The following is a 26831-nucleotide window of genomic DNA, read 5'->3' as shown; positions in this document are numbered from 1 at the left end:
TTTGAAGGAAAGAGAGAAGTTAATTTGGTCTATTTTGTAGAAAGAAGCACTCTTTTGTGCACTGGAGGCTCTTGGGTTGGGAGTAGGTCGGTTCCCAATATAGGGAAGAGACAGAAGCTTGCAGCCTTGGCTCAATTGTAGCTGCTTAGGGTCCTTGAGGCTGCTGGAAGGCAGACTGAGTGGAATCACCCATCGCGTGAAGCTGCTCTTGTGTATGGCTTGTGCCATGGCAGGGCCAAGCAATTCTCATTGCTGCAGTTAGACTGAGGTGGCAACTTGTGCAGGACTCCTCACAAGTCACGTTTTGCTGACCAATGACTAAAGTTATTATTTAGTTATAAAATGCAGTTTTATCTATGTTTTATTATATTTTATTTTATTTAGTTAAATGTTTGTGAAATATATTTTAATCCAGTTTACATTAAATAATGTATTTTAAACACACATTAAACTGAATATTAAGGTGGTTTGTGCCACATCTGAGAATGTTATGGGCTGTATGTGGTCCATGGCCTGTAGGTTTGGAGCTCTGCTCTAAGGGATCCCGATCTCTTATTTCTCATTGACATATTACATGATTTCATAGCACTCTGCTTTCCTTACAGAAAAGCAAATTAATACAAGTAGTCATTGCTTAACAACCATCACTTAGTGACTGTTTGAAGTTATGATGCCCCCCCCCCCCAATGTTACTTATGACTTGGTTCCAGAGTTCTGATGACTGCACAACTCCTGTGACCACACGACTGAATCTCAGGCACTTAGCAACCAGCTCAGCTTGGTGACCGGTTGCAGCATTTCTGCGTTCACATGACTATATTTATTATGTTTTTTGCCAGTTTCCAGCTCATAGGGATACACTGATTTGCTTACAACCACCACGTCCACTTAATAACTCCTGCAAAAAGTCATAAAATTGGGTCCGGTCACATGGGTGCCTCAACATATGGCCATCTTGATTTATTTTGATCACTATTACTATGTTAATCAAGGACTACCTATACTTGTATTTTTCTTGCCTTTTGTAATCAGCGATGGAAGCTCAATAACAATCTTAAAAGGAATAACTGTTAACGTAATTTATACCATGGGGAATTATTGATATGTTAAAAGACAACCTGAATAAAGTGTAAAAGTGTGATACATACAGAACAAACAAATGGAAATATTTGAAACAAAATTTTGGAAAACTGAGGGCATCTTGCTACAAAATACTACTTGCATTTAGCAACTTTTAACATAATAAATATTCTTCAGCTAACTGTCAAGCTGCTTATAGAATCACACTAGCTAATTCCGTTGCAGGAAAAACTGCCTAATCCATCACAACAGCAAGGTGTATTTTCCACATTTCTTTCACATTAAGAAGTGTGTCTACACACAATACTCATCTAAAAAGAGGAATAGTTCTTCCCCAAATACCTTATTGTTAAAATGGAAAGAGTGTTTATTAGGAGAAAATATAGTAAAGGAGCTGTTAAGTTTTAAATCCTATTTAAATGTGTCATCCTTTTGAGTAAAGGATGTGTATGTGTACAATGTATATACTTAACCCCCAAATAAAATGCAATAATCTACCATTTCACTTCTAATCTTCTGCAGAGCTGCGTATCAATAACCTTGAAAGAGGAATGCAAGAGGGTTACATAAACATGAATTGAGCCCTGAAAGAGAGGACAGGGTGAAAAAAGAAACTCAGGATTATCCTGTGTTGATTCTCTTGTCAGGTTTTCAAGATTCTGGTTCTTGTGGTGTTTGTTTTCTGACCTTGCCTACCTCAAGGGCTGACATCAGCTTTGAAAGGCTCATTGTTCAGAAACCACCAACAGACTATTACAACTACTTGAAATCAGCGTAGCACACAAGCCAACTGAAGCCCTCCAAAAGATCCTAAGTAAATCAAAAGTTCCACTAGTCCTAGAAGAAAAATCAGGAGTCATCTACAACATACAGTGTAATAACTGCAACAGCCATAATGGAGGACAAACAGACAGACAACTGGCAGAACGCAGCCATAAACACCAGCCAGCACTCAAAAGACATGATGAAAACTCTTTAATTTCAGAACACAAGAACAGACTTAACCATAGACTGTGATCATCCTAAACCAAGACAAGTCCAAAAAAGCTAGAGAATTTCTAGAGGTCTGGCATTCTGACAAATTAGCCATCAATAAACACATAAACATAAACACTATCGACATACTATGCAAAAGAGACAATCAACCAACCCAAAAGGGAACAAAAAGACCAAAATACTGCTCTACCAGCAATCAACACCTAGATGAGCATAGATTAACTCCAAGATTAACATCAGACCAACAACCAAGAAGTAAAGAATACCCCAATCAAGGGACTGTCAAACAGCTAACAATAAACAGCCCAACAAAATAACATCCAAGACCACTCTCAGCAACACAGACAGGGCAAGCATCCAGAACGTAAACTGAGAGCAAACCCCACTCCTTACCAGCACTGATAATGTTACCTAGTTGGGGCAATGAAATGTCTGAAAGAAAACAATCACACTCAGAGAATATGAAGGACCCATCATTACTATTCTTTATTCAGAGAGACATTGAACCCTGCTTTGCATTGGGGAGATGATATCAGATTCTCAGTGCACCCTACTGTACACAGAACAACTCACTGAAACATCGTTATAGAAGAGCAAATGTATATACTGATAACAAATCTGAATAATGTTATGGTACAACTACAGCATTTCAGACAAGGCTTGCCCCAGGAGCAATATAAAACATGCAGCCCCACTGATATTCTTTCACTTTCATAGGAGTTTGCCATAGATACTTGAAGGAATCTAAGACAATTTTCTGACTTGATTTTAGTCTGTGTGAATTGTTTAAGACATATTGGCCAACAACATTCTGTACAGATGAAGTCAACATGTATTTTGATCTGAATGCTGAAAAAAAGGGCAGTTAAAGGATTGTGCCCCTCATTGAGGCAATCAGAGAATAATTACCAGAACTTCACAAAAAGATTTAGAGGTGCATTTGATGAATCAGCCCAGATAGCAAGAGTAAACTGAGAGATTCACAAACTGAAAAAGATACAGAGTTTGTAAGTACGTATCAGATTTTGAATAATAAGGTATAGTTTTGGGGTGGGATCATTCAACTCTGATCGACCCAAGAAGAACTTGCTGATGAACTGAGGAATACCAAAAATACATTCTAAGAATATAGGAATTTAGTGCCCTTCTCTTGTTCTGGCATACAATTTCAGTTAGCATAGCTATTGGCAAAAGATTATGGGATCTATACTACAAAATATTTGGAGGGTAGTTGCTTGCTTTTCTATGAAAAAAACACTAAATTCAATAAAGCAATAAAGGTTCTATGCTTATGTGAAAAGGAATTAAACTTATCACTCAAGCAAACCATAATCACACTGAATCACACTGAATAAAGGTATGTTGATTTTCTACTTTCTAGAAAAACAGGTTATCTTTACTGTATTAGATTATGATTATAATTCTTTCTTTCTTCTTTTCGTCTTTCTTTCTTTCTTTCTTTCTTTCTTTCTTTCTTGGGAAGGGAAAAGCTTGAATAGGTATTTGTAGTCTCAGTGCTTAGCTGAGCATTAAGACAATTCTAATGAAGGAGAAGGGGTGGAGGTTGGAGAATAAAGATGAGGAAGACAGCAGATACCAGTGGTTGTTAAGAAGAAAATTAAAGACCAGGAAAAGTGAACTACCCTTATCAGGCCGGTACAAACAAACTACCCCACCCTTCTAAGCTCCCTGGCCTTGAAGCAACATACTGATCAGGCAGGAAATAAAGCTGGTTTCTCATGATGGGACATCAGGAGGGAAGAAAGGGTGCCAGAGACAACACTAGTAAGAGCTGACAACACAGCCCACAACTGAGCCTGGCAGGCTTATTGAGACCATTAGTGAGAGCAGGAAAGCAAGCCGCAAACTGTTGCAGCCAGAACACTTTATCCCCTTGGTTAGGCATTCCGTTGGAACATTACTTTGAGATCTTGATTTGGCCTGTCGAGGCTCCAAGCATCTGGGTTTTTTTTCAACCCCTGTCCCTGAATACTCAAGAGTCTGGGGAGAAAAAAACTTCTGCAAATTCTCTATATCTTCAAGGGTCCAGTGTTTGCTTTCTGTTGCAGTATTCATCTCCTCATCTCTCTGTTTGTAAGAGTTTCTGCACAGGAAAATACTTTTAAAACTATGTGTAACCTTTAAGCTATGTTTGGGATCACGCTACAATTTCCCTTTATGGTTTTCAGTAATTGTGACTGCATGGGCTCTAAAGTCCCCTCCCCCCGCAAATATGTTCTTAGAAATACACATTGCCCACTATTAATCTTATTTTATGTAAATATAAATATTTTCTCAAATTGAGCTTGACTCATAGTGACTATGGGGACACATCTATAGAGTTGTCTTCAGGATGTTGCTTTTCTTTTCTTTTTCCCAGTCATGGATATAGCTATAAAAGACTGGGAAATTTCCTGTTGGTCTCCCATCCACTTATTAAGTAGGCCTTGCTCAGCTTTTGGGAAGATCAACCAATGTCAGGTAGGTGCTGCCACTTGCTCTATGTTATAATCAAGGAGAGAAGCAACTTAGAACTTAGGAGAAATTTCCTGACAGTTAGAACAATTAATCAGTGGAACAGCTCCAGAAGTTGTGAATGCCCCAACACTGGAAGTCTTTAAGATGTTGGATAGCCATTTGTCTGAAATGGTATAGGGTTTCCTGCCCAGGCAGGGGGTTGGATTAGAAGACCTCCAAGGTCCCTTCTGACTCTGCTATTGTATTGTATTTTTCCATTTACTAACTTTCTTACACTGTATCAAGCTAAGAAAAAAATAAACTATACAGTTAAACTATTTTAAAAACATGATAAAACCTTAATAGGAGGAGGTTGGGATATTTGAAAAATAAATAGCAAGCAAATGTCATAAAAAATCACAAAAGTTGGTTTTTCGTCAAAACGGATGAATTTAAATATTTTACAAACAACATTGCTGCACATTAGATATAAAGTAACTGTCCAGTATTATATAATTATTTTAAACATCCCCTAAGTATAAAAAGTCCAAAACTTCTGGCTGTCTTTGTACATTCCAAGTATTCGATATACTCCAAATAAATGTACAGCCAAGAAAAACGTATGTATCTTTTACCTACAGAGATCAGTCTGGACTCACAGTAACATTCCTAACATTTCAGCCCCAAATGGAGCAAAAATAGAACAAATGCAGACAATGCATGCATATTCCCCAAGTTCCAAATTATATCTCCAATACTAAAGTAACTGCAATCAACACTTTTAAAGCAGTCTAGATGACGTTCAGGGCAAATAAATATTTCTCCCCTTTAAATTTGTATTCTGATCTTATACAGCATTATAAAATTACACATTTCAAATCATCCCACATACTATACATGATGTACCATTATATGATGTATATGATGATATACATTTGGTAGCGACTCCTTTGCTGCTAAACACTTTATTTTTACAAGTCATGCATCAAAACAAATAAGAAATTGACTCAGTTTAACAATATGAAATATTGTAAACCCAGTGTACCGAAGATAATTTTTCAGAAATTTAAAGGAACCAGAACTCATTTCATGTATTGGGGGGAAATATTCTGCTGATGAAGTGTTCTCCTAAAGCCCTGGCTAAAATCTTGTAGTATTTAAGCTCCAAAATTGGGGTGGAGTTGTTGGTCAGTCACAAAGCAGCTGTCCTTAGGGGTTCCAACAGAATAGGAAAATGTGGTTTAGATCGGATCACATTTTCCCACAGCTCTTTACAAAATAAACACAATCAGTCTCATAAACCAAACAGAAATGACAATCTGTGCGTTCAGCCTTTATTTGTCATGGCAAAAGAACTGTTAAACGGGAAGACAAAACAATATGAATTTAGGCCCTATCAGCTATTTATACAGCTCACTCCTCCTTTCCTTCACAGGGTGCCACTGACTGCTTTGTTCTCCCTTCCAACTGTTCCATCTTTTGTTCATAGTGACCTTAACATACCTTGGAGGAATGTAACATTGGACCACAGGAAGCTATTCAGTATACTTGGTTCAAAGATTTATTTCTCCCTGATTACAACTAATCCTGCCATGCATTGTATAATAATGAGGCAGAAATCAAAACTTGCCTTTCCTTTACTGAAAATATACCAATAATAATTGGCCCAGCATTCAACTAGCCATAGAAAGGATGATATAGCCTATTATCTCATTGATCATTTTGCTATAATATACAAAGGAATCAACAAATAGAATTATGATTTAAACATCTTGCATTCTTTATTTACTGCTGCATGTCTTGTAAACGGAGCAAAATATAATTCTGCTGATGTGTTTGTGAGTTCACTATTTTTGTAGGCCTTCTCAACATGAGATAAAGAACTCTTAAGAAAAAGGATGTGTGAAGGCAGATTTTGTTTGTACAAAATATTCTTACACATGAAAACTCCAATTCTTTTTTCTAGCCTAGACACACACACACACACACACACGTGTGTGTAGTTTGTGACTGCGTGTTTACTCCCTGAATCTTTCTGTATCATCTTTTATACCAGTGATCCCCAACCCCCGGTCCGCGGACCGGTGCCGGGCCGCGGAGTACCTGGCACTGGGCCGCGCAGCGGCCGGGGGCCATGCAACGGCCGACTTCACTCATGCAGTGCCGTCGCCGGAGGGGGGGAGCTGCGCGGACGCACAGGAGCAAGTGAGGCGAGGAGGAAGAATCCCCCGCTACTACACCACCTCCGCCCCCTCCCCGAGTCAGCCGTCCCCTCAGTGAACGCCTCCGCCTCTTTCTCCTTTCTCGCCTCAGTCGGCTCGCCTGGAAGCGAGGCGAGGAGGGGGCGGACCATGCGTTGGAAGCGGAGCCCTTGGAGGCTGCTCTCTTCTTTTTCCCGCCCGGCCTTGGCTTGTGAGAAGGAACGGCGGGAGAGGTAGAGAGAGAGAGAGAGAGAGAGAGAACGTCGGGCAGCCGAGGGCGGGGGGGGGGTCTTTTGAGGGGAGATGGGGGGTGCGCGATTTTGGCGCCAGATTCAGGCCGCCGCTGCCGCTATTGCAGCGCACAGTGGAAAAACGGCGGTCTTGCCCACCCCTTCCCTGCCTCCCGCCCGCTCCAGTTGTGGGTGGGGGCTCGTGCCTGAAGTCTCTTGCCTCTCTTCCAAAATTTCGCCAACGGGCATCGGTGAAGCGCGTTCTTTCTCTTCCTCACAAAACACATTTCCTTTCCCCCACGCGTAGTTATTGGCGATATGGACTCTTGGAGGCTGCGCTCCCGGGTCGTGTTTCCTTTTTGCAGCCCATGAGAATGCCTGGTTCTGAGCCTCAAAAAACGAGAGTTCTCTTAAGGCTGCAAAAAAGGAATATACTTTGGTCCTTGAAGCGCTTTTCCTGTTATTTGGACATTATATATATATACATACGTACGTACGTACGGTATGTATATATGCATGTATGTATATATATGTGTGTGTGTGTGTGTATATATATATATATATATATATATATATATATATATATATATATATATATATATGTCTGTAGTCCATAATATAGTGATGATTTTAAAAAAAATTAGTTGAGCACATGGAATCTTTTTTCTTTTAGTATATTTTGGAGGTGGGGGCCCACTTTGTTATTTAAGATAGTATCTCCTTTTATATATCGTAGTGAAGATACCTAATACTCCCACCCCCTATTTCCCCCACCACAACCTTGTGAGGTGGGGGGGCTTAGATAGAGTGAATGGGCTTAATACTGTATTCTTTTTACATTGCTATCCTCTGGCTTATTTAATTTTGCCCTTGCTCTTTTTATCTTTGACCTTGATTAATTCAGCTGTTTATTCCTTAAAATCTACATACAAAATGGAAGGTGGGATATGATTCAGGTGTTGAATTGGGAAGGTGGATTTAAAAAGTATGTTTGTATTCCCCCATTTTCGCCCCCCCACCCCTGCGCGCGCTCAGCGGCCACGGTAAAATTATCAAAGGCTGACTGGTCCGCGGCGATAAAAAGGTTGGGGACCACTGTTTTATACAGTTTATGTACTTACTCTACCTTCCATTCAATTTTATAGCAAAAAACTTAAAGAACCAATGTAGTGTTAATGCTAATATATTAGTCCAGGAGTGGGGAGAATCATGTTTCTGTTCACTCTTAGCCATAGGGAGTGATTTTGGATCAGTAACTTTTGCAGCCCAATCTATCTCATAGGATTGTTGTTGTAGGAAAAATAGAAAGTAGTATTGCATATGCTATCTTGAGTTCTTGAATCAAAAGTAGAATATAATAACAAATAAATAAAAGATCATTCTGTTAAATAACCTTTGATTGTTATTCAGATTTCTTCTCTTTCTTATTGTGCTTACAGCGTGTATCTTGGCCCTGCCCTTTCTTCAAATCAGGGAATAATGGGATTGAGATCATTAAGTGGTGTAGTCACATGACATCATGATTTATGACCACATCACTTAGCAACATAAAGTTTGTTCCCAATTAACAATGGAATTCAAGAACTGCCTGTATCTGTGTTTCTGCAAAAATAAATTTGGGTTTATTATTTGTAACTTTTGATTTTAAAGCATCAACCAATTTCTTTTGAATGCCCAATAAAACAGGCTTCTCCAACCTTTGCAACTTTAAGATTTGTGGACTTCAACTCCCAAGCTTTGCTGACTGAGGAACTCTGGGAGTTGATGTTCAGAAGTCTTAGGGTTGCCAAGGTTGGAGACCCCTGCAATAAAACATCTTTTCCCATGTTGCAGCCTTTCATTTGTAGACCCACTTTCAATGTTAACATTCTCTCTCTTTGTCTTCTCTGATAAAACTTGTTCCTCTTTTGCCTTTAATTTCCAAGACATCTTTTGAGCAGTCTGTTCATAGAAGGAAACATTGATATTGATATTGTTGATATTAACTTCTGATTAATTTTTTCAAAGTTATCCTTCAGTATTTGCAGTGTTGTAATGTTTTGTGTCATTCTGTTGGTGTATTATAGCTGTCAATCTTACTGACACTAAATTTAAAATCCCAAAGAAAATTAAAAGAAAAATGTTTTCAAGGAAAGAAGAAAATGTAATAATATGCAGAGATTACCGTAGTTGATTTTAATTACATTTTCCAGAAATATCTAAATGATCCCAGACTATAACTGTACTTTCCCATAGCTCTTTATTGCTAGGGAGAGCCAGTTTGACGTATCAGGCTAAAAACTGAAAGATCACGAGTTCTAATTCTGCCTTAAGCACAAAGTCACTTGCATGACCTTAGTCAGTTACTTTCTCAGCAATGAAGGAGGAGGCAATGTCCAATCACTTCTGAAAAGCATTGCCAAGAAAACTGTAGGGGTTTGTCCAGGCAGTCTCCAAGAATAAGAAATAATTGAAAGGGATTAAAAAAACCATGTTTTTTTCTCAACCAATTTTATGGCTTTGCATGATATAATGAATGATACATTTTGTTTAAAACATTCTAGACTAAGATGTTAGACTCAACTCTCACAAGTAAATGAATAAGAAACGAAGAAATATGCTGTAGTTTAGCATTTGGTAGAACAACCATGAAAGCCTTAGAAGTTATATTCAAATGTCATGATCTATCTACCTACAAACATCAGACTTATGCTAGCTATTGCATTCCCTGTAACATTCTATAGAAATTACAGAAGAAATAGGAAATAAATAAATAAGAAAATAAAATAAATAAATAAATAATAAAAATAAATAAATAAACAGGAAATAATAAACAAACAAACAAACAAACAAATAAATAAATAAATAAAAGAAAAAGCTGGATACTGTTGAAAATTGATGTTGGGGAAGACTCCTGAGAAAGCCATGGACAGCCAAGAAAATAAACCAATGTGTCATTGAACAATCAACCCTGAATTCTCACTTGAGACACAAATGACCAGGCACAAATTATCCTACTTCATACATATTATGCAAAGACTCTGATCTCTGGAGACATATGAGGGATAGATTAACATAGAGAAAAATATATTTATGTGGTCACTAGGAACTGAAAACTATTCGATGGTACATATCAACAAACCAACCACAAACCAACCACCAACCAACCACCAACCAACCAACCAGACTAGTAAAATCCAGCCTTTTCCCTTTGGAAAAAATATAGGAATATCCAATCTCCATTTTCTGAAAAAAATGTAAAGGGGAAAAAAAAAAACCTAATAATAGAATAGAATGGGAACTATGGTTTTTTGTTTTTTTTTTAAAAAAAGCAAGGTGGCAATTAGAGAAAACCAAATGTGCTATCAGATAACTATTTAAGAAAGTCTATTAAGAACAATATCTACAAAGCTATTCTCATTATCAGTCCTCCTTTTCCTTTCTGTTTTCTACCTTAGAATCTAGTCTTCCCCAGCCAAAACTCCAACCTTATCCATCTGTTATTATTAATAATTATGGTTATTAGCAGAAAGGTTGAATAGTCTTGGAAGAACACACAGTAAGGACCCTGAATCTCTCTGTGTGATTGTGCATTGAATGTTATATGACTACATGGGAATGAATTTGTATCAATATATTGTACTTTGATCAGGGAAATGGCATTGGGCTGAACCATTGAGAGATTGCCTGTATTCTGTTGTGTCTGCGTATCCTATGTGTTCCAATGAGGTCAGATTGCTTTGTATCCCATCAATTAAGTAATATTACCTACAGGGACCCAGGAAGCATAACTTTTCTTTTGCTACACCTGCCCTTTGGAAGATCATCCTCTAGAGATCCTTATGGCTCTACTTTTTCTATTTGCACACAATCTTGTGTTTGGATGGGATCACCAGAAGAGTGTCAAAAGGAGGACATATCCTCCTTCTTGTATTAAAATCAGGTATTATCTTGTTTTTAAAGTATCTCCGAGGAAGTTGAATTATTTTCAGTAGTCAAGTGATATTGTAAATTGCCTGCTTCTTCTTTTTGAATCTTGTCTGTCAACTAACTCAACAGTCTAGATTTGTTATTTATTTCCTGATTCCAGCAATCAGCTTCAGTCCAGACAGTTATATCTATGATCACTGTAGTCTGTGGATCACATGACTCACCATATGTGTTTATTGTGAAATTTCTACTTCAGATCTAGCCTTTCCAACCCACCTAATTATTTCCCCCATCCAATTATCATTCGGATGTGTTCTTGAAAATAAAGATTTGTGTAAACATATTGTGATTGGGAAAAAAAGGATTTTCTACTGCTAGAAAAGTAAATTCATATGCACGTAGGCCTAAAAAATATTTTTTGCTATTTTTGTGATATTTTTGTCATGGATGCCAAAAAATTTAAAAGTTATTGTATCTTTCTTTTTCCCCATTTGTCCTCATTTCCAATTATCCATGTCCTTCATTGCATGTTCAGATATCCAGTAGGGTAAACGTAGTCTACATGGAGAAGATAATCCAAAATATAAGGATTCAATCAAATTATAGTTAGCAACCAACACCTGAAATCCCACCAACAACCAACAACCAACACAGCTCTTGCAGAATAGATGTTATGCTACTGAACCGCTAGCACTGGTGACAGCAGCAGCTGCTTATATGCCTGTTTTGCCTACTGTGTTGTCTTCATGAGTAGCCCATGTATAGCAATTTGCAATCATCTTAGGAGTCAATGAATCCTGATCCAGGAATGGATATCACTGGCAGAGCTGCAAAGCCAACCAAAGATTTTCCTCACTATGAATTCCACTTACCCCACTAGAGTTTAGGACAAGTCAGGACAATTCAAATTTCATACCAGCTCTTTACAGGAAATGTAAACTTGTTAAGATGGATTTGCTTGGAAGTAGTGGTTTTCTGTACCAATAGTAGCTCCGACTTCCTGGGATTCACCTGCAGTCATTTTATTCCATATACTCCCTAACTTCTCTAAGCACTGGATTAAGACTTCCACATCACTTATGCAACCTGATAGCTGATGATGTAAAACTATGTATTTATCAGCCTATTGATGATACCAAGCCTTAAACTAATGAATGGCCTGTTCCAAAGGTTTAATGTTAGATGTTAAATAAGATTAATTAGTATGATGAGTAATGGGGTATCCGATAGAAATTCATTCCACAAAGAAATAAATTTCTTTGCTTCTTTGAGTGTCATTAGTTCAAAAGAATCCCAGGTCACTTTGAAAAATGTTACCTCTGTCATCACATGAAATTCTACTCATTTACAATCCAGTTCATGCAGTACTGGACATTTACAATCCATTTACATATAGCAAATATGAGCAATTTTGTTCCCAACGTGCTCCTTAAAACTAGCAGGCATTTCTTCTGGGATCCCACAGCCCAGAAAGACCCAGGTCACACTTAATAATGCTGCTGACTAGCACCCTGAGGATGCAATAAATGTGGAGAAGTAGTGACACTTTATATCTCTTACCATTGCAACATAGACCTAGAGTTGGACTTTTTCCTTTTGTGGCTGTTGTTGGTTCTTGCCTTTTCCAGTAATGCTGGAGATACAGTATGTATCTTGTTAGGTACTTCCATCTCTTGGAGCCCTTCAGCAAACCAAGGAACCCTATAGATGGCACTTGGAGCCATCCTATGAAGCACCAAGTCTTTCTATTCTATAATTCAACCAGGCTAACCTCAGAGTTGCCTCCTCTCTTGATTGCTGGGAAAATCCCCATCATCCACTAGAAATCAATTGGATTCATCAGCTACCTAGGATGGATTAGCCTAATTGATTCATCCTCCCTATAGAGATTAGGGTGGCCACGTGTTCCAAGTGGGACTAAATAATGAACTGACAAGGGACTGAAGGACTGATGTTACATCATCTGTTACATCATAAGCTAATTGGTTTGAGAACAGCATCATATTTGTCAACCATCTACTTTCTCTTGTGCCAGGCGTTATTCAGAAAAGACAAAATTTAATTAGACAAGTGACATATATGCTTATAATAATTGTTTATCACTGAAAAAAGAAGTCACTTTTCAAAAAAGGATTTTTTTTACTTTATATACTATAAGTTGTAGGCTTCCTGATTCAAAATATCACCTTATTTTCAGGGCATTAGGTTGCTCCTGGTTCAACCAGGTTCGGCCAAACCGGTAATGGTAATCTGGCAAAGCACGTGAAAAGCGAACCAGTACTGGTTCGCATAGGAACCAACTCCTGTATTATAATACTATCTCATATTCTTAAATTCCAAAGGAACATTTATTTTATCTGTAGTTTTATCTCTTGCTCTCCTTCAGGATACACATAGTACTCCTTTACTCCACAATAACAGTCTTGTGAGATGGACTGAGGTGGGAGAAAATGATGGGGGCAAAATCACTCAGTGAGCTTATGTGCTCAAGAATGAAATAGAACTGCAATTTCTCTACTCACAATCTAAAACATTACTGCTGAACTGCACATAGTCTATTATATTTTATATTGTAAGCACAATTAAGCAGATATGTAACAGAAAAATACAGACACATTACAATGTTATAGCATCTATACTTACATTTTATGTCAATGGAGAAAAGACCTACTTAGTAACAAGATATTTTTATTATATAAGCTGATATCTGTGATGACCAAATCCACAGTTAAAACAGCCGTTATAAGCATGTGGATGGATGGAGAAATTTGAACAGCAAAATGCTTTGCAATAACTATATTGTTTATTTCAAAATAAATAACAAAATGAACATAGTAAAAAAAGTTACAATTTCCAATATCACAGACTAAAATGTTTATTTCATTTATGTAGCATTTTCATTGAAATTAATAGTTGTTAATTAATCCTGATTTCATCATGACTTCAGTTGACTATAAAAAGGTCAGTAAGTTGTATTGGATCCTGGAAATATGGTACATAATATTTATTTGAAAGAAGCCTATGGCTTTCCCCAAGTAATTTAATATGAGAAGGTCTAACATGAATTCACAAAGAATGGAACAGATAACTTTTTTTCTTGTCTACTATTTCTTTTGTAGACATGGAACTGCCTTAAATTCTGGTTGACTTTTGGGTACGAACAGCATTTATCTAGATTTTTCCCCACTGTTGGAGTGTACATATTGTATGTAATTCAGGGACAGAATTCCGGGATATTGTCTGTTGCTGCTGCTGTTTGAAACTGGTAATACTATTAGGACTTTGTGCAGTAATTACTAACTGATAACTGTTACAATATTACCAGTGATAATCACATATTCTAATTGTATAATTTAATAATGGTTAATAATAATAAAATATTAATAAAGCAGATTTACTTGGAACAATGATACCTTTTTCACCATCAAACATCTGCATCTGCTTAAGGATTCATAAGGATCCTTCATAGGATTCCATAGGCAGACAAAAATGTCAAATGCAGTCTAAACATCTGGCTGACTATGTAGCGAACAATAATTTATTTTATTATATATTATATAATTAAATAATTGTTAAAACAATTATTACACAGAAAGGTACATTATTTAGACATTTTAATAATAGGCACTTCATAGCACTTTCTGGACTATTGGGGAGAGTTGGGAGCTCTACTTCCTTCATGGGTCAAACATAAATGAAGGAGTATTGGAGATCATAGTCATGATTCAGGATATGCAGGCTGCTGCATTCATCCCATGTTATTTAATGTATTTTGCTGGGGAAGGTCATCTGATAGAACTAATGCATTTATTTATTTAATATGATATAGAAAAGATGTGGAGACTCTAGAAAAAGTGCAGAGAAGAGCAATAAAGATGATTAGGGGACTGGAGACTAAAACATATGAAGAAGGGTTGCAGGAACTGGCTATGTCTAGTTTAATGAAAAGAAGGACTAGGGGGAGACATGATAGCAGTGCTCCAATATCTCAGGGGTTGTCACAAAGAAGAGGGAGTCAAACTATTCTCCAGGCACCTGAGGGTAGAACAAGAATCAATGGGTGGAAACTAATCAGGAGAGAAGAAACTTAGAACTAAGGAGAAATTTCCTGACACTTAGAACAATTAATCAGTGGAAACAGCTTGCCTCCAGAAGTTGTGACTGCCCCAACACTGGAAGTCTTTAATAAGAGTTTGGATAGCCATCTGTCTGAAAGTGTATAGGGTTTCCTGCCTAGGCAGGCGGTTGGACTAGAAGACCTCCAAGGTTCCTTCCAACTCTGCTATTATATTATTGTATAATTAAAGGATTTACAGACCTATCCATTTAAGACACAACTCTAGGCGACTCACAACAGTAAAATCACAAAACCATAAAAAATAGTTCTAAGTAAAAATAAAAAATTATATACAAACACACACAAAAGAATCCACATTAATTTAAAATAAATATAAATATTTATTAATATAATTATTACATATTAACTAGATTTGTAAAATTAGGAGATATACACAATTTACACATTCATGCCATATAAATATCCTACATTCCATATATAAACACATACCTATTCATTCCATATATTTCTATGTAAATAAAAAAAATTGAAGCATCTTCTTAAAAGTGGCTCTAGAATTCATAGCTACCATGACGGCCCATGGACCAATCCCAGGTTACCCAGAACTCAACATAGAACATGGTCATAGTCTGCATCTGATGTTCCTATCAGAGCAATGGAGGGAGTTTTTGGTGTCTCTCTTTGTCATGGTGACATCACACCCTGATTTCCATGGGATTTTCTAGAGTTGTTATCCACTGTGAAAGACTGGGCTCATTAGATTGGTCTGCTACTGACAATTGATGGACTCAGATGGGTTTCGGGGAAAACAAGCAGCTATTCCTGTTAAGTCTGCTGCAAGTTCCATCCAAAGCTTTGGTTGCTGCTTGCAGCAGAGGATGGCTAAGGAGTTGGATTGGATTGCACTCATACAACTACTTCTCTGTCAGGGATCTTGTCACTCCCCTGTGGTTTATGGAGGAGCTCAGGGAGATGAAATGAGAAAAGAGACATCTAGAACAGATGTGTTCAACCCACAGTCCATGAGCCACATGTGGCCCTGGTTAGCTAGTAATGCGGTGCCACAAGATGTAATAAAAAATGAAAACATTTGTTGTTTATATACATTGACCATATTATATATTTTAGAAACAGCCCAAGACAATTACTATTCACTCAATGTAGCCCAGGCAAACCAAAGATTGGATATTAAAACAGCACTGGCACTCAACCAAGAATAAGTCAACAACAACTTGGGTTAGAGTCACTATTAGAACTTACCTTGTGGCAGTAAGGCTAGGACTTCTCCACCCACATTGCATTCAGAGATTGGTTGCCCCACACACCTGTTTTGGGTGAGACAGCCCTCTTGTGCATGGGGAGCAATTTGGATAAAATTGCTCCAATTTGCTTGCAGTTGGATGCTGGCCTTGCTGCATATCCAGAGGAAATGTCTGTGGTGGAGTCTTGCCTGGTTATTGAGAATAGTTTGAACCTCTTGGACCTGAGGAAATGGACTGAGTGCTTTAAATTGTGAACTTAACCACCAGCTTTTTAGATTAATATCCTCCTGGCTGTGGAAAGTGGTCCAGAGTGTAAGAGTGGGTTCTAGCAGTGGTTAATTTTCTTTGAGTGAGGAGGTTGTTCCTTTACCTCTTAAAGAGGTTTTGGTTTGCCCCCTCCTTCAAAGCCATTGCTGGATTTTAATATACTGGACACCTTTTGCTCAGTAATCTAATTTCCTCTTTGGGACAAGGTGAATGAGAAGGTGGTTGTTCAAACAGCTTCAGAGGGCACTGGATAAAGCAGATTACCTGGATCCTTTACAGTTAATATTCAGACCTGGGTAGTGGGGGGAAAATGGCATTGGACATATTGTATTGATCTCAGGCATGGAAGGATGGAGGTTGTGCATCCATCGTTGCTGTATGTGACTTTCTAGGACTTTGCCATCTTTGGTGCTGGGAGGAGGGGCAACCTGGGAGTCCACCTAGGTTCATGACTCCTGCTCAAAGAGAAGGTGATGGTCATGGCTAGGAGGGTTTTTGCACAACTTTGTGCTATGTGCCAAATGCATCTCTTCCTGGATTGAGAGACTGTTTCATGGTTACTTATGCCCTAGTCACCTCAAAATTGGGAGTACTGGGTTACAGTGGTAGATGCATTCTACATGGGACTTCCATTAAATCAAAAGTTCCCATCCCCCATCCGCTGTGGTGGGGCAGGCAGTTATGTATACTACTAGAGAGCACATATTATACCTCTGCTTCACAAGCTGCATTGATTGTCAGTAAGCTTCCAGGTCCATTCAAGATACTGGTTTTGACTGTTAAACTCCTTCAGGGCATAGCACCACTTATCTGAAGGACTGCATCTTCCTGATTGCTTAGACAATCATTTGTCCCATTAGATCTGGGAGGGAAAGGGATATTATGGGTTCTATCAGCCAGGGAATTGCATCTGGTTTGTCCAGGAGGTGCTGTGGTACCTCTTTGTGCTATAGGTTTAAATAGTCCTCAAGACTTGGTTATGTCATCAGGCTAAAGATCTTTGGGAACTGAAGAGATTACTAGATGGCCCTACTATTGTCATGACATTCTTGCTGTTTCCATGGGATTTTAATGCCTTTTAAATATATTGATAATATTCTTAATTTTTAATCCTTTTTGATATTTTAATCTATTTGTTGTTGTATTCAATTGTTGTACATCATCCAAAATCACTTTGTGTGATACTGGCCATATAAAAGCAAAGATAAATACACAAATAAACCAAGGATTTTAAAAATTATAAAACTAAAAATGGAGCCTAATGTGAATAAAGTAATATAATCATTTTTCAAAATTCTTTGCTTGTGTATTAATGTCTAAATCAATGCTATCTTCTGCACTTTAAACATAATTGAAAGAAAAATGTAGTTTAATTTTTCTAAAGCTTTTTAAAATAAAAAGTTCACAACTAAGAAGACAATTAATTTATGTTTCCAAGTGTCCTATTCCTCACCCCCTTGCTCCTATATGTATATATTGTGCAAACCAATCTGGCCTAGTGTAGTCTGTCTTTCCCAATTTTAATAAAATGTTTATTTTTTTTTCATTTACTGAAACAAACTTTAATATTCTTATGTAATTCTTATTACTTGCAATGGGCTTGTACAGAACTTTCTATAGATTATGTTTTATATTTGGATAATAAGGTAACACTTTACATTCATAATTCATTTCCCCACAATTCATTGCATAATATACCACTTTCTTTATTTTCTCGATCAGCAATCAGAAAACATGTAATTGCTTGAAAGAAAATGGAAACTTTGGCAAGGTATAGATTTCTTATAAGAAATTATGGTACCTGAATTACTGCACTATACAATGTAAATATTGAATTAGGCAAATCTTCTTACCAGTCTGTCACATAGATAAAGTTAGCAAATAAGATTTAATCAGGAGCAAATCTGAAAGAATTAATACTGGATCTAACGCATAAGAAGAGAGAGAATGGCTCTACTGTATCTGCAACCCTGCACAATAAATACTCACTTACCTTGTTGGTGATTTTTTGCCTTCCTTGACTTCTACTGCCAAACCAAGATCAGACAATCGGCAATGACCATTATCATCCAGAAGGACATTTCTGGCTTCATGTCCCTGTAGAGAATTTTGATGGAGTGGAGGTGCAGTATCCCACAGATAATCTGAGCTGAGTAGAACATGACTCTATCCTTTTCCAAGCCTCTTTCTCCCACATTGTAAATGTGATATCTAAGGTCCCCACCATTCATGAGGCTCATGACGAGACATAAAGCAGTTTACTTTGAAAAGCATAGGCCAGCGTGACAATGAAACGACTGTTGACTTTTTCAAGTATCTCCTTTTCAAGAAGAGCCATGCTTTCACCCTTTTTTTTCTTCAATCTTTTTTGTCCAGCTTCTTGCAGGCATACATCTTCCCGGTACATTTCACCTGACAGCACAAACCTACAGCATGTTCCATGCAAAAGGAAAAAGTCCAAGTGAGTCATTTATATTGGGAAGCAGAGAGATAGCAGTGACAATTCCTCAACTGCTTTAGTGATAACTTGAAAATAAAGTCCCTTGGCTGGAATGTGTCCTAGCCTTTCCACTTACTTAAAGCATAAGTAATAACACTACATACATTTTAAACTAATCAAAAATAACAAATTAAATTTTGCATTTGTCTTGCCTGTTACAAGTTGTCATAAGTGCTTATATAGCACAAAGGTGGTAAATAAAATTCATAAACAAATTATAGAATTGTTTAGTATCTCATGAAAAATAAAAACATGATTTCATGTAAGCAACTCTGAGCCATTAAAGGGAAAGCTACATATTGTCCCTGAATACATATTAGTGCAAAGAAAATACCAGTGAAAAGGACTTAAACATGGATATATAACAAGGAACCTTGTTTATGCAAAAACATATCTAGTGACCCATGGTCTAATGAATTTATTTAAGTACAAAAGCTCATCTATATACACAGCATGTAGACTAGATAATTGCTCCTTACCTCGCCAAAGCCTCCCTTGCCTAATGTTCGGAACTCTTCAAAGAATTTATCATTTATAGTTTGTCGCTCATAGCTTTTCCACTGCAAGAATTTCTCATAGAATGGACTGGCCTGGAAGCCCTCAAAGGGGTTTCCCTTAAGAAAGCCTTTTGTCTCTCCCTGGCCAACTGCAGGAGGTTCTCAAAATCATTTGCGGAGGCTGACTGGCACTGTTGGATAGGTCCGTACTAAGAAATTTCAGTAAGTGTTGCTAACATTCTTCAGATAGATGTTGAATGTGCCCTCGAGGAGACTATTCTTGATGCTATCTTCTGATAACTCCCAAGCCAAAATTCATCCAAGAATTCTTGGCCAACTGGTATTCAGGCTCAGTCATCAGGTATTCTTTGAAAAATTTCTTGCCAATGGGCTGCTGCTCACAAATGTTCTCATATTCTGGAGAAATTGAACTCTTAATTCAACACATTCCTCAACCTTAGGTAGTGGTTAATGCTCTTGCGCCGCTTTTGCATATCCTTGGCATCCACATCTCCAGACTTCCTGGCCTGCAGATATGCTGGGTTGGCGATCAGATTATCAAGTCCCCCCATATCACACATCTTGGCAATCAATTGGAGTAGCAGAGCTTGCTGAGGTAAAAACACTGGGGAAATCTTCCAGTATTTCTCTGCGTTTTGCTTTTTTGTGCCACCACCTGGTTATATGTACAAGCTTCAAAGAATAGGAGGGAGACTGCTGACTCCACTATTAAATACCTCTGAAGGATTTTCACTAAGTACCTTTGAGGTGTATGTACCATTTGTGGAAAATGGCTAGTAAGAGGTTTCTCTGTAAGGAGCTTTAGGTTTGCTATCTATAGCTAAAGGGATGCCATCCCAGGAAAATCTCCTCACTACTTCTACCACTATCTAGTGTTCATTTCTCTATTCTCAGTTTATGTCTAGAAATGCTAGATCATTCTATATTCTCCTTTAAAAAAAAATCAGTTCTGATATCAGTATCTTCATTAAACCAGGCAAAACACATGGCATCATAGCACTCTCTAAAAACAGTTATGCAAAGTAGGCCCCCCTATAACTGCAAAAATGTCTTTAAGTCACATAGGATTTTCAGGATTTCACAAAAGTCTGTCTTCAGAGTTTTCAAACAGCAATTTTGGTAACAAAGAATAACTATTTTTAGTGACCACCAATTCAGTTTAAATTAACCTATTTTATGAAGAACTTATCCAAATAAATTGCTAATATTATAAGCTGCATCTTTATAGTCCACTAAAAGTTTGCTCCTGTCATCTACAATTCCTTTACAGGAATTCAAATCCATTTAGGAAAAGTATATGTAAATAAATTTTTATAGAAACTATAAATCATAGGTCCATATGGTTCAAACCAGACAATCTCAATTTCTCACACCTGGCAGGGAAAAAATGTCTCACATTGGTTTAGAACAAATCTGGTAGCTGACATTAAAAACAATTCTTGGCAGCGTTTTTTTAAATTTAGCACTTGAACTAATGGGATTACAAGGAAGCTGGTAGCAATCTCTATATTTAGAAATGTCTCACACTTCATTATAAGCAAACTGTTTGATTTAGGGGTTCTCATAATGTTTTCCAATGAGCTTAGTGTACATATTAACACCATACAAAACAAATGTTCTTGTTCTCATTTGGATTTACTAATCATTCTGAGGTTATGCTAGTAAAAAATTCCAATTTCAGAATACACAATATTGTACTTTAATTATACAAGAATACAAAATATTCACAACAGTTGCCAGTGGACAGATCATTCATGTAATATATATTCATTTGGAAATAATAAATACTAACTGCAATTTAGAAAAGCAATCATTAATTAAAAAATATTTAATATCACTTCAAAGCTAGTTCAGTTCAGATACAATGCCAAAGCATGCTTTTGCAAAGCACTATGTAAAATTGCTTAATCTTCTAGATATGTTAATAAATATTTTAAATAGGAAAAGGCAGAGTAACATGTATCATCTTTGAAAATATGATTTTTTCATATAGTTAATATTTTTGTATAGATGAGATAATCTAGTAAGAATTGTTTGTGAATAGATAAAAAATGGTCATTAAATGTGAGTAACCTGGTCCTTAAATGATTTTTTATATTTGTAGTATTATCTTCTTTGTTAACTTCTCTTATTCTGACACTTTTAAATATTGATTCAAAAAAACTTATTTTAACTTTCCAGTATTTTGATACAATAAATTTGTCAGCTAATTACATATAAAATTGATTATTTATGTCACAAACCATTTATAGAGAAAAAAGGACAATAACTTTAGAAATAATGTCTCAATATTGTGTTGGTTTTCCAACTTTCTCTAAAACATGTAACCAAAAATAAGTAATTAAATGTAGCATTGGCCACAGAGATCAAATCTATCAGATTAAATTAACATCCTCCTACAAAACCTAAAAAAAAACCGCACCATTAATATACCATTTTAAAGATATAGTTCAATCTAGAAATTGTTTAATGACTTTCCACAGTAAAATTAAAAGTTGCTTACATTATAATTAAGAACAAGCAGTGATTGACAAACCTTTTCAGTTTCTAAGATTGTTAATTAGAAATGTTATTTTAATACCAGTTTAGTTTTGCCTTATTAAAAAAATTAGCATCAAGCCTTTATATTAAGACTGTGTAACAATTGTGAAAAGCTGGCATTTGAGCCAAAAAAATAATCCATATATAATCAATTTAACAACTGGATGTACTGTGTCCAACAACTGTGTGTACTTGTCTTGTACTTCCCTCCCCCTGGATTGTGAGCCGCCCTGAGTCCCCTCAGGGAAAAGGGCGGCATATAAATAAAGTAAAATCCAAATCCAAATCCAACTTGTTTTCCATATTAACTCCTAAATAATTTTAGATTGGTGTCACTCCTCTAAAGAAAGTAGGCAAAGATTTATTAAAGATATTAGCAAAAACAAATTTATCTTTCTCCCAATTAGTTGCCAGCTGATGGGAGAGACTTGTACTACATGAATTGGACTAGAAGAGCAGTCCCCAACCTTTGTGGCTTGGTGGCCTGGCTGGTGGTGGTGTGGTGGGACTGGGGCCGAGTGGCAGGCCAGTGCGCATGTGCATACACAGCCCAACTTGTGCAGTGGCAGGCCACACACATATGGAATGTCGATCCGCCCACCACTTGTACAATTTGAGCTGTGTGCACACATGCGCTGCCTAGCCACTCACCATAGCCCAGTTCCAAATAGGAATGGCCCGTAGTGGGCTGTGGCAAGGAGTTGGGTATCTTGGACTAGAAGACCTTCAAGACCCTTTCAATTCTGTTAGTCTGTAAAGGGAATCACCAAGACTACTCGCTTCAACAATGATAGGGCATGCCACTAGTATTTAAAATGAGAGTAAATCCCACTCTCTTCTAGCATGTAAGAACAGGAGTGCTAGTCCTCCTCTTAAGACATGAAGCCAGCTGGGGGATCTTGGGTTAGCCAGCCAGCCAGCCAGAACAAACCATTCCAGTTTGCTGTCTTATGTGGTCTGCACAGTGCTGCAGCAGCTTTCTTAAGACAGCAAAACACAATTTTCCTTGCCCACGGGCAGTGACCCAAAAGCGGGGGACTCAAAATGGTGTCTGGTGCCAGTAGGCTGCTACACAGCTCATAGATGAACCATTCCATTTGCTGTGTTAGGAATTGCGAGCTGCTTGAAAATGATGGCTACTTCCAGGAAGCAATCACGTGGCCCAGGTACAGGTTGGTTGCCCTCATTCCCCAACATGAACACTGGAGATCTTCAAAAAAGTGAGGAGAAAGGTGTGGAGTCTTGGTGTGATTAGGTTCTAAGGTACATGGGACCTGGTGGAAGGTGAAAAAGCCTATGGGGAACGTTGGGGGAGGAAAAGGCTGCAATGATTCAAGAAGTGTAGCACAGATGTCTTGGGATCTGGAGGGGGTCTTGGAGGCCCACGTTTGCACTAAGTCTTCAGGGGCTATTCCCCACCCAAGGCACCCCATGCACTGCTTAACAGACTACATGTTCATTTAATGGCCGTAGCAGGAAGAGCAAGGATGTGGGGGTGTTATGTGAGGCTATCTCGTTTAATAGCTGTCACCATTTTCAATCATAATGTGTATGTTTCATTACTCAAAAACTAGCTATACATACATACATAAAAGGTAGTCACACACTTTGTTGGGTAACGGTAAATTTCCAAGAGTAATTTCAGCTACAACTAGCATCCCTAGATTGACAAAAATCTGACCCTCCCCCCTGTATTTCCTTTGGCAGGCATGTTAAATTTAGGGCTATCTTACCTTTATGAGAACATAATGGCTCCTATCTTCAAAGAGGAAAAGCAAACTATGCAATTGTCAACCTGACATTGATATTTGGGAAGATCTCAGAGGGGATAAAGAGATCCATCCTAGGCTCTTTTAAAACAATGCAACAATTACGACGTCAATGGGAATTAATCAGATCAAATCTTGCCAGCATAACCCAAGTTCATTTTTTTGATTGGTAGATTCCTTGCTAGGTTGTGATAATCTTAAAAATATACTTTGAGTGAAACAAAATGTTTAATAAAGTGCTCCATATCACATTAACTAGCAGGCTAATTAAGTATGGGCTGGATGGCATGACAATTAGGTACATGGTTGGCCCCAAAATTATTCAGTACTATCAGTGGCTCCTATAGAGAGGCATACAGCGAGTGGACTTTTGATCACAACTAAGTTCAAAATTTCCATTGCTAAGATAGTTAATTTTTGTCCCATTTATTACATTTCTTGCCACAAGTGTTAAGTGTGTGACTGCAATTGTTGTTAGAATATGGTTAAGTGAATCTGGCTTCCCATTGGCTTTGCTTGTGAGAAGGTTGCAAAAAGTATCACATGACACACTGAAATTGTCATGAGCTAGTTTGCCAAGCATCTGAATTTTGATCATGTTACCATGGGGATGCTGTAATGCTTGCAAGTGTGAAAAATCAGTTAGTTTTTTCAGTGCTGTTGTAACTTGTCACCAAACAAATGGTTGTAAGTTAGGACTTACCTGCACTGTGGGATGTTACAAGAACCAGATCAGTTGTATCTCCCTCTGTTCAATATTTAAGGAAGCCCAACTGCGCTTTCTTTGCTCAACTCTTCCCAAACTTCCAAATCATAGTGTCTTACTATGGTGAGAGAGGACTCTCTCATAGTTTATTTAGAGCCACCAAAGTTACTAAAACTAAAGAGACAAACATGGATCGAATCTGGAAGGACAAGCTGATATGAAACTAATCAGTTATTGGATTTGGGCTCTAGTCTCATCTCTAATTTTTGGAGACTTGGAAAATAATCTGAACATTTTCTTTGCCATATTGTGAAATTCTGACAACAGCAGAGATGTATTTTCAAAAAAAAAAATCTTTCATCCACATCTACTGATGTGGGTCTTTTCAAACATAAATGCTATTCATCTTTTATACTACTCTTATTACAATATCATTCCAATAACAGTTGAATTCTAAGGATGCATAAATGACTTCTTTCTTTAAATGATTACTTACTCAATTTCTAAGACTATTTGCTTACCCAGCAGCTCCGGTTTACAAAAGGGGCAAAAACATCATTTAAATATGTTGTCTATTAAGTCATAGAAACATGTCTTACACATAATATTGCTAAATAGTCTGCTATAATTTGCCATCTCCATACAGGTAGTCCTTTACTTACATTCTTTTAGAGACCATTCAGAGTTACAATGGTACTGAAAAAAGTGACTCACAACCAGTCCTCACACTTACAATTGTCATAGCATTCTGATAAGTCACATGATTAAAATTCATACACTGGGCATGCATTTATGATGGTTGCAGTATCCCAGGTTCATGTTATCACCCTTTACAGCTGATGTAACAAGGAAAGTCAATGGGGCAAAAACTGGATACACTTTAAAAACCACACTGCAGTGATTTGTTTAACGTGGCAAAAAGGATCATAAATTGAGTGTGACTCACATTACAACTGCCTTGCTTTACTATGGAAATTCCGATGTTAAATGCGGTCATAAGTGAGGACTATCTGTATATTAATGACTAATTAAGTGTTGAAAGTCACTACAATGTACTTCACTCCATAACTTTATTTTAATAGAAATTTAATTTCTAGGTTTTTTTTTCTTTTACATAAGGATTGAATGTGTGTAGTCTGGTCTTAAGACCATTATAATATGGAAATAAAAATACATATAATTTACAGATAGTAAAAAAAAATGAGTGGAATATCTATTAATATAAATAAATTCTATCTTATCAGGTTAATTAGCTGAAAATAACAGTGCAAAAATCTTGGTTTAAGAACAAAAAACTCACTCTATTAAAGACCACTCAAAGAAGGATCTCAATTATTTACAAAAACTTGGAACAAAGATTTGAAATCTCCCATGACAAACTGACAATAGTCTTTAAATATTAAATGTATTTTATGAGCTTAATATGAGCTTAATTTAGTCTTTAAAAGTGTTTATTGTTTTCAGACACTTTAAAATAATTTAATAACAACTCAGCATTTGCCATTTGCTGCAATATTAAATTGATAAGAGGAATCATTACAAACATTGTATAGGCAGGACTGTAACTTTGTTGCTTGTATCCTTACGATTTATATTCATATTGTTTCCTGATTGCTTATTTGTACTTTATGGCTATCATTAAGTATTGTACCTTATGATTCTTGATGAATTTATCTATGTACACTCATAGCATATGCACCAGATGATTGTGTCCAATCATACTTGGCCAATGAAGATCTATCTGTCTGTCTGTCTTACTGAAATAACATTTTAACTTAATATTCATGGTTGCTTTTATGTTTCTGGAAAAGTGATACTTTTACATATATTCATGGACTTTCAACTATATGCTAAACACTTACAATCTATCAATATGGAATATGAAAAATGATGGCTTTGTTGATAATGGATTATATCAAAAAGATTATTTTGTTATAATGAAAAGGTTGTGCTACCCTGGACCAACAATTCCCCCTGCTTATGTGATCTATCAACCAATGGAATTATTATCATTTTGTATAAGTCAGTGTCTTAACAATAAAACATTCCTGAAACCTCTGCTTTTCCTGACTTGCATGCCTCAAAAAAGTGACATCTCTGTTTCATTCCAAAGGGCCAGGCATGAAATAATGAATTATTAGATTTCAACTGAATGTTAGAAAAATCTAACAGTAAGAGCAACTCCTCAGAATTGATAACCTCCCCTTTATTGGGCATGTTGAAGCTACAGTACATAGAATGCTTTAATTTGGATTCCTGCACTGAGTGGAAAGCTGATCTTGATGGCTTAAATTCCAAATACTAAACAAATGTGTGT

General features: G+C 37.0%; 1 protein-coding gene across 1 annotated transcript in view; it reads right to left on the bottom strand.

The window, feature by feature from the left end:
• The window catches only part of GRK7 (G protein-coupled receptor kinase 7), a 37310-nt gene extending 12085 nt beyond the window's left edge, over nucleotides 1-25225 (bottom strand). Inside the window, 12 exon segments of the mRNA XM_032225413.1 lie at nucleotides 18470-18564; nucleotides 18567-18737; nucleotides 18740-18850; nucleotides 18853-18897; nucleotides 18900-18906; nucleotides 19460-19617; nucleotides 19620-19670; nucleotides 19673-19699; nucleotides 19702-19805; nucleotides 19807-19918; nucleotides 19921-19942; nucleotides 19945-25225. Of these exon segments, the coding sequence (XP_032081304.1) occupies nucleotides 18470-18564; nucleotides 18567-18737; nucleotides 18740-18850; nucleotides 18853-18897; nucleotides 18900-18906; nucleotides 19460-19617; nucleotides 19620-19670; nucleotides 19673-19699; nucleotides 19702-19805; nucleotides 19807-19918; nucleotides 19921-19942; nucleotides 19945-20058 (1017 nt within the window). The 5' untranslated portion in view covers nucleotides 20059-25225.
• Between the last annotated feature and the right edge of the window lie 1606 nt (nucleotides 25226-26831).

Source organism: Thamnophis elegans, chromosome 10, assembly GCF_009769535.1.
Source record: "Thamnophis elegans isolate rThaEle1 chromosome 10, rThaEle1.pri, whole genome shotgun sequence".
Lineage (NCBI taxonomy): Eukaryota > Metazoa > Chordata > Lepidosauria > Squamata > Colubridae > Thamnophis > Thamnophis elegans.
The sequence above is the reverse complement of the archived record's forward strand: the minus strand, read 5'-3'. Positions and strand labels throughout refer to the sequence as shown.